At 33.7% G+C, this 14,501-nt stretch overlaps 1 protein-coding gene across 16 annotated transcripts in view; it reads left to right on the forward strand.

Annotated features, from left to right (window-relative positions):
- LOC105216030 (disintegrin and metalloproteinase domain-containing protein 9) overlaps nucleotides 1-14,501 on the forward strand; it is a 510,771-nt gene that overhangs the window by 485,993 nt on the left and 10,277 nt on the right. For 9 of the 16 annotated variants that reach the window (XM_054231408.1, XM_054231409.1, XM_054231410.1 and 6 more), the window contains exons 20-23: nucleotides 2,290-2,451; nucleotides 2,522-2,583; nucleotides 5,923-6,649; nucleotides 9,463-9,816. In XM_054231408.1, coding sequence (XP_054087383.1) covers nucleotides 2,290-2,451; nucleotides 2,522-2,583; nucleotides 5,923-6,649; nucleotides 9,463-9,816 — 1,305 coding nt within the window. The remainder of the gene's footprint in view (nucleotides 1-2,289; nucleotides 2,452-2,521; nucleotides 2,584-5,922; nucleotides 6,650-9,462; nucleotides 9,817-14,501) is intronic. The other 7 variants (XM_054231412.1, XM_054231417.1, XM_054231423.1 and 4 more) reach the window with 3 other exon arrangements.

A 14,501-nucleotide genomic window follows, 5' to 3' on the forward strand; every position in this document is an offset into this window, starting at 1 on the left:
TTCAACTTTACCCCACCAAGGGCGTTCACCATGGACAGGAACAGGTGGTATGCGATAAAACCTAGCTTCTGACGAGTCATCAACGAAGTATGTAGTCTGGCGTTGTACTGGTGGAACACTACACCCTTCCTTTTGTAGATGGTAGAATTAAGCGTCTGGCCATATGGGAGCAGCTCATAGTGGATGATTCCTTTTCAATCCCACCAAACACACAGCAAACCTTCCATGTGATTCATTTTTCGTCGCCAGTCACCATCCGCTTCAAAAATGGGTCGAGTTCGTTCCGTTTCAGCAGCATATCATAGGCGTTGATTCGGTCAAGAAGGTTTTTTTGCGCAAAATCATGCGGCACCCAAACATCAAACTCTTTTGTGTATCCAGCCTTCTGCAGATGGTTTAAAATGGTTTGGTGACCAACTCCCACCTCCTGGGCGATGTCACGAGATGCCACATGCCGGTCTAACTCGATGTTTTCCATGATTTGATCAGTATTCGTTGTCACAGGTCTTCTGCCGACTAGCTTATCCATGGTGTCATTTTCACCCGCTCTGAATCGTCGACGTTTCTTTAGCGGATTTGCCTTTAACGAAGGAAAACTATAAAATAGCAGCAAGTTTAAAATTAGTCAGTTTGTGGAATACTAGTTAATTGTGCTAGAGTATCTTGGGTTTCATGAAGTAACTCAAGTCTATATTCTGTTAGTTCATTGATTATGCGATGGCGTTTAAAGTTGTTTGCTAATCTAAGGACTAGAGCATAGCGACAATAATCCTTTAGATACAATACAATAGATAATCCTTTCCCCCATATTTACTCATATTTGGTTTATTTTGCCTGAATTTTATGCCAGGAACATAGTGGCATATATGTTTTTAGTATTGGAATAAAATAGAGAATATTTAAAATATTATTATCCAACATTGAGTCACCCGCTTAGCTGAGCTTCACTCCACTATGTTCTCAGACTAATTCAGCGATCTGGTTAGTCACTGTTGTGATATTTAGCTAATTTCTTTATGAGAAAATATCATTGGAAACGGAAGCGAAATAAAGATCTCTTACACTATAATTTTTGAAAATCGAACAAAAAATTGGCAATTTTTTTTAAATAAAATTTAATAAATATTATAAAAAAGTATTAATATAAAATTGGTAAAAAATACAGTAAATTTAAGTAAATTTTATATAAATATTCTTGGTAGAAATTTGAAAATCCACAAGCAATTGGTTGTAAATCAAAAACATTTAAAAGTAAAATTTCGAAAAAAATTTGAATTCAAATAATTGATTTTTTTTTACATAATAAGATTATGCAATGAAAAAAAAACTAGTGCCAGCTTAGCGCAGTTTTGAAAATAATTTAGGTTTAAATTTTTTTATTTTGTTTAGTGTTTGCAAAATTGTGTTTTATAATTTCGTTGTGTCTTGGCTTTTAGAATTCGTTATTATTGTTAGTAATAGTATGTGAATCATTTTCATTTTGTGCATTAAAGCAATTATTTATTAAACTACTAACAAGCGCACTCTTTTATGATTTCTCAAGAAGATTCACACACACATATCTTCCAACTTATATGCAATATATTTTTGCTTAGTAAACATAACCTATAGATAACATATTTACACACTTATACTAAACATGCACACATACACACATACTTACTATTGACTGGGTTTGAAACATAAATATGAATATTGAATGATTGATTTTAATCAAGCTCACGTTTTTTTATTGTTGTTCAAATTTTTCATACAACCACAAACCAAAAATAAAACATACATATGTTTTACCACTCTCTCGACCAAAAAAAAAATCCGAAAACTATTAATTTTGCAAATTAAATCAACTATCATCGCATCACCAACCAAACCAAATCAAACCAAACAATCAATCAAACAACAAAATATATATCTTTATATATATTATTATAAATTTACATAACCAAATATATTATGACATTAATATTTGCGAAAAAAACCAAAACAAAATCAAACCATAAACAAAAATAAATTATTAAAATTAATAAAAACTAAAAATAAAAAAAACACTTAAAATCTGAAATGAAAATCGAAAAAAAAAACATTTTATGCAAATTTCTAAACTAAAATTCAAAAATAATTAAAAAATAAAAATAATAATTAATAAATAATAATATAAAAAATAAAATGAAATTTAAAAAATGAAATAAATGGTTCAATGGATGTGCATGTGACGGCTTGGACGATGGATGGACACAACAACACAACATGGATGACAACTTTTATGCTTATTGCTGATCTACTGCGCAGACGCAAAACCACCACACTCAAGTACGATCCGCCATATTCGAAAAAGCCCATCGCCAAGGGCTATGCCAGCGCCGCAGCCACTGCCGCAAATCATCACTCGGTCGAGGAGGTTTCACTGGACGGTTCCAGCAAATTGGTCTATGCCAATCAGGCCGGCTTCAGGTGAGCTGCAACTCTCTAAAAAATATATATTTTTTAATAAAAAAAATGTAAAATTTTCGAAATTTTCCAGGGATAAAAGCATACATGGTCGCCGTTATACAGGCGGCGGTGAAGACGATCAGGCCCACTCTGGTATGTACACACAGTCAATGCTGCTTGCCACAAATGTACACTTGACTTAATTGCATTTGTTACTAAAACTCAAGTATTCTATATCTACTAACCAAAAATAATAATAAATTTTTACACCTACAAACACCCCTATAAGTACACCACACACGCACACACACACCAATACCAATATACCACTTGTTGACGTTCCACCTAATTGTGTGCTCAGCCCTGATTAGTGTTGTTAGTTGCAATTAAAATAATAACAAAATTTAATAAGAAATATTAAATAAGAAAACAAAAACAAATTACAAATAATTACTCTTAATTAAATGCGTCATGTACTCGTATTTATTACATACATACCTACTAATAATCTAGTAAATATGTTGTAACTTCTAATCAAGCAAATACTTGTACTCGCACTTTACTTTTACTTACTTACTTACATACCAAAAACTTACATACTTAAATATACCACAATTACATAACTAACAATTAGTTAGTGCTTGCCGTGCCGTTATGAATAAATATTACAATTACAAATTAACAATTACAATTTACAATAACAATAACAGTTACGTCGCATTCAATGTTTTGTCAGTTTCGATTTAGTACTTACTTACTAAACATAACTTTAGTCTAGTCTAGTCTGTTAATTGTGATTAAATGCGCTTCAAATTTCTGCTTACAGTTTGTATTTTTTTTTTTTTGTAATGCAACATAATTGAATTACACTTCAAAAGTACGTAATGAATATAGTAATTGAGTGGCGTTGTAATCGCAAATCGCATCAAACGCTTTGAGCGTGGACTTTATGAAATATACTATATATATGTGTACTAACTACTTTTGGTGTGATATTCCAGTCGAAAACGGACAACCAAACCATGCCGGCAGGATCTGTGTTTCACGTCCGAGTGAGTTTCTGCTGGAAGTATTTCAAATTTGAAATCATCAGTGCATCGGAGTGAAATGCAAATCCTACCCGAATTTACTTATTTTATTTAAATACTAATTTAAATATGTTTTTCTTAGAGAATCTGATACTTCAATACATATTTTCAAAAATGGGATATTTATAACTGATATTAATACGTATCTCAATGAATTTTGTATTACAATATCTGAAAAGAGGTAGTTGGAGGATAGTCTTTTATTTGTGTTAAAGTTAGTTCTGTGTGGTAAATGAGTAATCAAAACCCCAATTATATTCATGATAGTCCTTAAGTTGGATGCAGTAAATTTCCAGAAATGAAAGCCCTTAAAACAATTCATATTTGTTACCCCAAAAAAAATCGAAAGTGAAGTATTATTAAATATATTTATCATGTTTAACTATAGGTTTTTAATTTTTCCCAGATCGCTCGTTCCATAAAAATCAATTCTATAACATCTTAATTACTTGCCATTATAAATAAATAAATATCTAAGACATGTTTCTGTAAATAATATTACGTTTCCTGATATGTGGTAAATAGGCATCCGTCCGTCTCATCACATTCGGCCATTCTTAAGGGGTTAGGTGGGGCAGAGGCTAAAAACAAGGGTATTTTACAAATTTTTTTTAAATATAGTGTATACAATCATATATTTCATTAAAACAATTAAGCGTATCAAAGATACATGTTTTAACAGTATTTTGTGAAATTTTTATTTAAAAATTCCGAAAACTCGGTCCTTGGCACCTCATCTCCCATGACGTGTTCAAAAAAACAGGTCTTGTGGTGAACATCATAACTCATGATAGGTTCATCTAAAAATAATAAACTAAAAATATATCGATAGTAGATGCATAAATTTAGTTAATGGGCGAAAGGAAAAAAAATTGAAATTAGAATTTTTGACAAATTTTTAACCAACCAACCTTTGCTGGTCAAATTTTCGGCATATATTGACTCGAAAAAAATAGTTGTAATAAAAATATAAAAAACTCATTCGTTCATTAAGTAGATAATGTTATTCCAAACGTATGTGCAAAATTTGAACAAAATCGCTTTATAACTCATTTTGAGATATCGTGTCCACAGATTTGAAAAATTTAGTTTTGAGATAAAATCCAATAAGCTATATCTCTTAGAATATTACTCGGATTTATTTGATATTTTTGGATAATATTTTAAACATATTGTACTATTTAATAAGACATTAAAAATTTGTTAAAATTTTGAAACACATCTAACCCCTTCGATTAGTCTAGGTTAGGCTAGTTAATCGATGTTAGTTCTTCAGTCAATATCTTTTTATGACGTTCCGGCAATTTGCGAGGCTGATACAAGGCTCCTCACACTATTTCCACTTATCCTCGTAGGAAATCGAAATTATTATCAATAATCATTAAGTAGTTCTCATTCTAAATGATCTTGAGCTCATGAATTTTTGCAGCCTCAGCAATAGACTTCCAATAGACCAAGTACTTTGTGATTCGCCGTTTTCATATATTTTCCAAAAATTTTCACACATAACTTATTAAATCGTACGTTTAAAATATATGCGGAAAATAATCTAGACCGCCTGAACTTATTTCCTAAACTACTTAAAGTTCATTCACTATCCTTCCGTCTTTAAATTGAGTAATTAAAAAAATTAAAAATCTAGTAGATTTCCGTATACTATTGAGTTCCTGATGATAGTGGGTAACCGTGATTGGACAACCCAGGCATTTGGTGTAGCTTGCATTGAAACACCAAATCCACAGACTATAATAGAAATTGAAAGATGAGAAGATGTCTTTATCTTCAGAGTATTTAGTGAGTCCCCACTATGATCAAATTAAGATATATATTGGTATTGTCGTAGTGGCTGAAAACACCCTCCAAATATTTTTAAGGAATGCTGTCGCCAGTTCTTAGTCGGATAAAAATACGGGATAGTTCGGGTTACATAGAACCGACTGTCGTGGACATGACAGTAAGAATTTAAATTGTGTTGAAGTACTCCAAATTCACTGAAATTATTTAATTATTCTTTAATTTGCTTAATTTTTTGGTTATCCGGATTTGAATGGAATATCTAGAAACCTCTGATAGTAATTTCTGTTTTTTCGGGCTGAACTCAACTTACAGCAGTTATCGAAAATAATGCTCATATTCCAAACTAGTCAACGAAATGCGCAGATAAAATAATTTTACAATGATTACACTACCAAAATTTGCATTGCTTCGTGCACTTTAACGAACGTCAGCACAGTTACTCCTTGCACCCAAAAGCAGCCACAGCTGCGTCGCACGCATTCGCACTTGCACACAGTTGCAGCAGTAAATTTAAACTTAAACAATACTATATTCCTACTATATTTTCTTTCCTAACAAAAACAATATGTAAATGCGCTAACAACAACACCGCCGCCACCACCAACAGAAAAGGGCATATTGAAGAAGCACAGCTATGGGCTGGTGCACAATGAACAATTGAAGGATAAATGGGGCGACGATGTACAGTCCGACAATCTCGAGCTTATAACACAACAGGACGGTGCACTCGGCGCCTCCACAAGCGGCGGAGCGGCGGTCTCCGAAGTGGAGCGCACGCTCAAATCACTGAACGGCTATCACGAAGACATATTGGAGGCATTGCGTAATGCGGCCTCACATCGCGGCACCGCCACCGGCAATACGCCCGTCGGCAGCGGCAGCCTTAGCGAAGAGATGCTGCGCAAAACACTGCAAGACTGCCAAAGCGCACAGCTCGGTTACAGTGTGGAACCGTATAAGCGTTCTAGCGGCTCGAAATCGAGTTCACGTGAGAATATCTGCGATCCGGCGCAGGCGCACATGCTAATCGAGAGTGCGGGCATTGGCGGGCATGCCGGTGCCATATTGCATCATCATCGGTCACAGCATCAATTGCATCAGCCGCCACCATCGATGCAGCAGCAGCAGCAGCAACCGCCGCTAGACGATGATGATGCACCGTCGACCGGACCGTTACGTATACGCAATCTGGAGGATCTGATACGACAGCTGGAGCATCATTCGTCGCGTCACATGAGTCCTAGCGGCTCCGAGGACATTCGAATGTCCGAAACGGAGGCCGATCGCCATTATAGATTAGATAGTTCCGCCGCTTGTAGTGAATCGTCGCAAGGGTTAGTAATCATTTGACAAAAACAAAAACAAAAATGTCAATGTCAATGTGTTTTTTTTTTAAACATATATTCAACATATACGATTTCGTTTACGATTTTGTTTATGTTTTTTGCTGATTTTTGCCGATTCGTAATGAGCGTTAAATGGATACTGTTTATTACATACCTATATACTATATTATACTTTGATTCGACTATTTATTCAGTATTTCTCTATATATATATATATATATATACAATATATATACACATACTACATACACGTACTTCAGCATTATGATATATCGATATATATTTTTTTCCAATTTTTTTTTTTTTCATTTTAATTTTTACTGTATTGAACCGAATTTTGTATGTTGGGGCTGTAGGTGCCTATTTTTGGTTAGAAATTAAAAAAAAAAAAAAAAACAAAAAAATAACGCTTCAATTAACAACTAGTCCACTACTAGTCCATATATGTATATTGTTAAATTAGGTGAACATAGAGTCGTTTGTAAAACACCTGCTCATGTGTCTGTGTATGCGTGTTTGTGTGTATGTATGTATGTATGTTTGTGTGTGTTGCTGCAACCCGCTTTTAACTTGCTGCCACATAAATATGTCGTACTCCTACTACATATACATACATATTTACCACAACACTTATTAACCAAAATTAGTCGTAATTGCCAGTAGCGAAGCAGTGTACAAAAATAACAAACAAAAAATTAAAAAAAAAAACAAATCTAAAACACAACAAATTGCACTGATAAAACACATTGCACTTAAATTCTTTGCAACTCTTTAATATTCTTTCAGGATTTAGACTGGAATATCTGGTGTGATAAAGGTTGGTTCCCATTTGCTACTCTAACGCACACGCACACATTTGCTACACTATATGATAGCCTTATGCTCATTGAGTAAATTTGCGACACACTTTTAAAATATATTTACTAGATATGATACGAAATTGTATTTGAGTAGCTTTTCTATATCTAAAAATAGGCACCTACATATATTTAACCCTTACTTGATGTTTGCTGCAATGAAAATCGTATTTTTTTTAGGAATATATAATTTTTATTTTCACCTTCAAATTTTTAAATATTTTTTTAAGGTTTAAAGAGTCATATATATTTATTATAGATGTATTTTAAATTCAGAAAAAAATTATCTTCGATCGAAATTTAAATTTTTATAATCCAAAGAGGGATAATTCTTATAAAAACTGGCGGGAGGAGCATATTTTTTGCATATAGCATTCCTAGTTCTATCATATTTACTTTTAAAAACATAAAACTGTTTATTTTTTTAGGTTATGGTTGGTAAATTAAAAAAAAAAAATACTATTATATAGTCTCGCAGATTCAGAGAGAGGGAAGACCATTTTATCAAAACAAACCTCTCAATTCTGGATTTTTTTATACTAAATACTCCGGCGGGGTTATTCTTATATTCGAAACAGGGAAATGCATTTCAGAACCATTTTTTGATAGAGATATTCCCTACATTGCAACATAATACTATAAAAATATCATTATAAAGTGCCACAGGTACCATTTTATCAAAGCAGGACTTTTTTCTCAACTATTCCTTAGAATTCCGACCCTATGTTTGGTTTTTCATTGGAGAGGTTTTTTATGTGGTGGATCCCAAAACCTACGCAGAAAGGGGCTTCGTTTTCTCACTTTGGGCTTCGCCTACTCACTTTAACTCTCCTCCAAACGTCTGTTGTCTGTTGGCTATTCAGCGTGTACTTGGTCTTAAACCGGAAGTCGTGAGCTGTTTGAGTCATGAGAATCGTACAGAGAATCGTTCTTGGCCACTCCCAAGTGTATGGCAATCAGAAACTTTCCTCACTTGCGTGAATTTCTACATATGAGGTTTTCGAGAGAAAGATTTTGCGGAAGTTTTATGGTCCTCTGAACATTGCGAATATCGCAGACGATAGAATGATGAGCTGTACGATTTATACGACGACATTGACATAGTTCAGCGAATAAAAAGACAGCGGCTACGCTGGCTTGGTCATGTTTTTCAATGGACGAAAACACTCCAGCTCAGAAAGTGTTCGATGCAGTCCCCGGTGGAGGAAGCCGCCGAAGAGGACGCCCTCCACTCCGTTGGCAAGATCAAGTGAAAAGTGAACTGGCTTCACTTGGTGTTCCTCCGGTTGGCGTCAGAAAGCAAGAAGGAGAAATGAATGGCCGGTCTGGTGGATTCGGCTATAATCGTGTAACGGTTCCTACGCCATATATATGTATATATATATTTCTAAGAATTCCCGAAGGTTTTTTTTATTCATGCAGTATTCCCCAGGGGTATTTGAATTTTCGATATAATGAAATACCTTTAAGAACTCATTTTTTGACAGAAAGAACCGCCACCAGGGCACTACTTGTAAATCTTTACAAAAATTTTAAAAAAATATTCGAAAACATTATCGAGGAAATATAAATTTTTCGAAAATTTATTGATCATTTTCAATTTTATTACCAAAAAGTTCAAACAAAAATCGATTTTCATTGCAACAATTTTGGGTACGCGTATAGATTTTTTATTAATTATATTTATGTGTTCACTAATCAACATATTTTCTTAAATTTTAACCACTCTATTTTCTCTTAAAACAAATTATCAAATTTTTTGTTGTTTTTTCGCCGTGTGTATGTATGTTTGTATGTATGTATGTATGTCAGCGTTTGAACGCGTGTATGTACAATGTACTATATATATAATATATGTATGTATGTACATATGTATGTAATTTTCATTAACATATACCTACATATATATATGTATGTGTTGTATTCGTCTCTGTTGAATCGCAGCTCAAATCAGCAATTAGCACAATCACAGAAAACTGCAACAATACATCCGTCTTACAGCAGTCGTTTGCGCCCGCGCTCCGACGAGGAGTCGCGCTTCGCCTACGGAAGGTACAGACATCCCCAAGCAGCTAGTAGACATCCATCGCATCAATCGCATTCACCTCATGCTTTCGGCCATCATACGCATCATTCGCACGCCCACGGTCATGCTACGCACGGCCCACACTCATCACATCACTCGTCGCATACACACTTGCACCAGGACGACGAGGGTATATACGAGAGTGCCGACCATCATGAACGTTCGGTGGTTGATGCACGTCTCGATCCGCGTGAAACACCCGACAGTGAGAGGTAGGTACTCGTTTACATTCACTTTCGCTCACAACACGCTCTCCCACCACCTCTCCCCCTATATATATATAAATCTCTTTCTATATATATATATGTCTCTTAAATATATATATCCTAGCCGCCAGCCCATTTATTCCACTCAACTTAAAAAAATACCCACAAGAAATTATCTTTCCTCTTTCCAACTTGTAAACAAAATTTAAAGCAAAATTCAAAAATATATTCCACAATCCACAACATCCACTTTATTAAAAGTTAACATCCATCCATCCTATCCAGTATCCACTTATCCACTTAGTAAATCACACACATGCACTTAGTTTCCAACACCTATCCAAATTCCCCGTTATCCTCACTGCTCCATGACCAAAACACACTCTGCAGTTCTCCCACTGTCGCTTGCAAACTCAAACGCTATCCAAATTCCAATTTGACTTAATTTCTGTATTTCATCCTTTAACCCACACGTACAGCCTTTGGCTTACGTTGTCCACCCTCTTCCAGATATCCAATGTCCTACCCTGATTTCCCACATACGACCAATGCAATCAGTTCGAATGAACCTTCCCCAGCCTTTTACCCGAATTGAAATCCCAATTTATAAATTCTTATTTTATATACATATTTAAGTAATTATATTTTGATTATTCACCTGAATTCGATTCGATACGTTTATTCGCTTTATTGTTTTTGTTTTTTTTTTATTATTGTAAATTTACCGCAATATGAGTTGAAAATTCTCCTTTCTTGTTCTCTATTAACTCGCTGTTACGTAATTGTAGTGGTAGTGTTGTAAAGTGAAACCAAAAATCGCCAACAAAATCACAAAAAAAAGTATCATAAAACCGAAAATATATATATATATTTAAACACATAATGACTATCTTAAGTACTTGTAAAATACACTGGAAATGTAAGAAGTATCCACAGATTAACCTAAGCAACTGTACCTGTACATTAAATGCAAATTAACGGTGTATCATTTGTATGATGCTGTATGCCAAATAATTTAGTGTCCACAAACTGGAATGCATTCCACAATTTTCAATATATACATATATAGTTAATTTAGTACCGTTATTTTCGTTCCTCTAGTGGAAACATGAGCGAAATGTTGCCTTAAAGAATTTGAAAAAAAAAAAACAAAGAATAATTTTAAATAACTACCCGTTACTTTAAAAGATCCATCATTTACATGTGTGTTGTGTCTCCTCTTTACCCTTTCAGTTGTTATAAGAACGCCCCTACTACTGTTATACTGTTGTAAGGGTAATCTAGAGTGTGGGATTTATGTAGATTAGATTACGTTTGAGAATACATTCCACATTCTGCAATCGATTTATGGTACGAAATTAAGAATTTATTTTGAGTTTTGTTTATTTTTCCGATGATATATTTAGGTCTTTGAGTTCTTGATAAGAATTATTTAGAACCAGGACTTAAACTCACAAACCATCGAGATCATTAAATCCGGTTTCTTCTTCTTCATTAGGGTCTCCATCAATCCTTTGAATATTTAGGTTGAGATATTCTTAAAAAATCTCATTTATGCAGCCCTAAACTAGTATTGGCATCCCATATTCATTTCGAAGTTAGGAGTAGTTGGTAGTTTTAGCAGAATAATATAGTTCTTTTACTATATCTTCCTTGAGTATTTTGTGCAATATCAAGACTAATAAGGGTCTTTTATTCAACTTCTTCGTTCGAATTTTGAACTACTAATGAGTCGTTTCTGAAATTATTTGCAGATCCCTTTCTTGTTTGAAATCGTCGTTTATGTTTTCATCATGAAATCAAAAATTTGTCAAGCACTAAGAGCAGAGCTCGATGTACATTTGTTTCCGAGATTTCAAGAGAGATTTTCCTCTGTTTCTTACAAATATTATTCTTTTACTCCGAAACAGCTGCGAAATTATCCTTCATAGGACCAAACTGCAACAACTAAAATGAAATAATTCAGTCTGAGCTATAATGCAATTACTCTTCCTTTAAAATAAATATACGACTCTGCAGATTAAATACGAATTTCATATATTTTTTTCTTCAAAATATTATTATTCGTAATTATACGTGAGAGTAAATCTTAAACCAATCATATATTATATTAATAGATACGTCAAATAAGTACCCGGAAATATGAAATTAAACAGAAACAACTTATCAATCATCTAAATTTATTATATCCCCTTCTGAGGCAATACCCTTCTTCCAACGAACACTCCAATTATCGAAACACTTTTAAAAGCTATATTCCGGTATGGCCTTCAATCCTCGCTGCGAATTAGTTTTGATGTCTTCAATGCTCTCAAAACGGATTCCGCGAAGTGGTAATTTGAGTTTTGGAAACAGAATAAAATCACACGGGGTCAAATCTAGAGAGTATGGTGGTTGTTCGATGATATTTGATGAATTTTTGTACAAAAACTGCGACTTTCCGCATACCCAAAACACCTACCAAAATATGACGAGCGATCACATGAGACATATCCATTATTTGTCCAAACTGTAATGAATTTTCGAGCACCATTTCCTTTATTTTGTCGACGTTTTCTTCAATTGAAGAGTTCGAAGGCCGTCCTGAACGTGCCAAATCGTTCACTTCTTTTCGCCCCTCTTTGAACGATTTATACCAATCGTAAACTTGAGTTTTCGACATGGTTGAATCACCAAATGTTTTTTTCAACATTTGCAACGTTTTGGCATAAGAAATTTCAATCACATCAAATCATAGTAAAAATCGCAACGCACACAAAAGGTTGACTTGTTCCTAATGAAGCCGTAAACAAACTAAATGACACATAGCAACAAAAATTGACAGAATAGTGGCTGACAGTTGTGCCAACCTGGAAAAAAAAAATTTTGAAATATTCTCAGCGGGAAAATTTTTTAATGAGAATTTTCTGGTACTTATTTGACAGAATCTATATTTAAAAAAGCTAAACTAGAAGTATTGATAAATTCGGATCTACAGATTCCTCTTATATATATCACATAATATATAGTCTCAATGAGATCATCACACAATCGTTTAGGTTTTATGTCAAATATTGTACCACATTTTAACAATTAACTAAAATTTAAATGTTCCATGTATACAGTATACTACCAAGTAGTCGGGGCGTTCTTATAAATATCCCATATTAATTTAGTGTCACATCTTAAATACTCCCCATGCATCATCACATATAATTGTCTTCACTTAGTTATTTCTACATACATCAAGCATTTTCAGCAATATACTCCAACATCTCACATCACTTATTCAGTGTTTCAAGAAGCATGCATTCATATCCCCACATCTAAGCTGTACCGCCATGTAATATAAGTAAAATCCATAGCATCATTACATAATATTACACTTGCGTCAAGCGCTACGCACTCATCTTTGTGAACTGTTCGAGTTGAATTGACTTCTGTAAATACCATAATTATATGTTTTCGTTAATTAAATTCCTTCAAATTCCATATAGTTCATAACAAAGACATATTCACCTTACGCTAAGCTCCACCATCTGCATTTCTCCCACTCATGCATAACCCTCACCATTTGTCATTCATTTCAACTCATTTGCACATTTTTAACGAACACCTATCATCGGATATTCATCAAATCTGGCAGCACATTATTCATTTAAGACACGACCAGTAGGAGTCGGCAGTACATTTTTTTGAACATTATGTTTCAAAAGAATTTTTGAACGAGACAAGATGATTAAAATGTGTTATGCATTATTTTGGTATGTGAGTGGTTATGTGCTGTTAGTTGGCTGTAAGGCTTAGAGCTGTGAGAGCATTGTTTCGCAGAAGCAGAGCTTGAAAGACATCAAGTGTAAATCTCGAAAAATCTTTCCGAATTTCGTACTGAAACAAATATTACAGTTCTATGTCTTACTAGTCAGTTTAATCCAGCATTCTACCTCCTTTATACCGAGATCATACATACCATGCATAAAACATTTCCTACTGGTTCGCTAAAGGCATCAAAACACTTTTAACTGCTGTAAATACATATTTACCGAAATTCACAAAATCTCATTTATAACTGCACATTTAATTACATACAATATACATAAGTACATACATACGTTATATACTATATATATATATAATACATATATATGAATGCTATTCATTCACGTTTGTCTGTATGTGGATTGTGATAATCATTAATTGGTTTTCGTTACTATTTTCTTTGGTCTCATTTTCTTCATTTTGTATGTATTTGTTTTTTCGATTTTCTGCATTCTACGAACATTATTTTATTATTTCACTCTGTGCAATTCACTTGTGTTGCAATGCATTCCTGCCTGTCATTCTGCTGCAAATTCCTTTTTTTTCGTTTTTAATTGAAAAATATTTGCTAAAATTTACTTTGGTTTATTAATTAATTTTGTTTATTCTACACTTTACTTTGCAAAAAAATGCTGCTCCATTTAACTTTGTTTTCTTGATTTTTCACAAAATTCACGCAATATTTGTTACTGCATTTCACTTTTTCCGTTTGCGTTACATTGTATGCCACTTCGTTTTCACTTTATATGCTTCGTACTCACTTCGTTTGTGACCACATGTACTTCGTTGATTTCGTTTTGCTTCGATTTCACTTCGTTTTATTTTTAACATGATTTTATAACACTTCGTTTTCATTCGTTACATTTCGTTTATTTTCGTTTCGTTTCTTTCGA

Source organism: Zeugodacus cucurbitae, chromosome 5, assembly GCF_028554725.1.
Source record: "Zeugodacus cucurbitae isolate PBARC_wt_2022May chromosome 5, idZeuCucr1.2, whole genome shotgun sequence".
Classification (NCBI taxonomy): Eukaryota; Metazoa; Arthropoda; class Insecta; order Diptera; family Tephritidae; genus Zeugodacus; species Zeugodacus cucurbitae.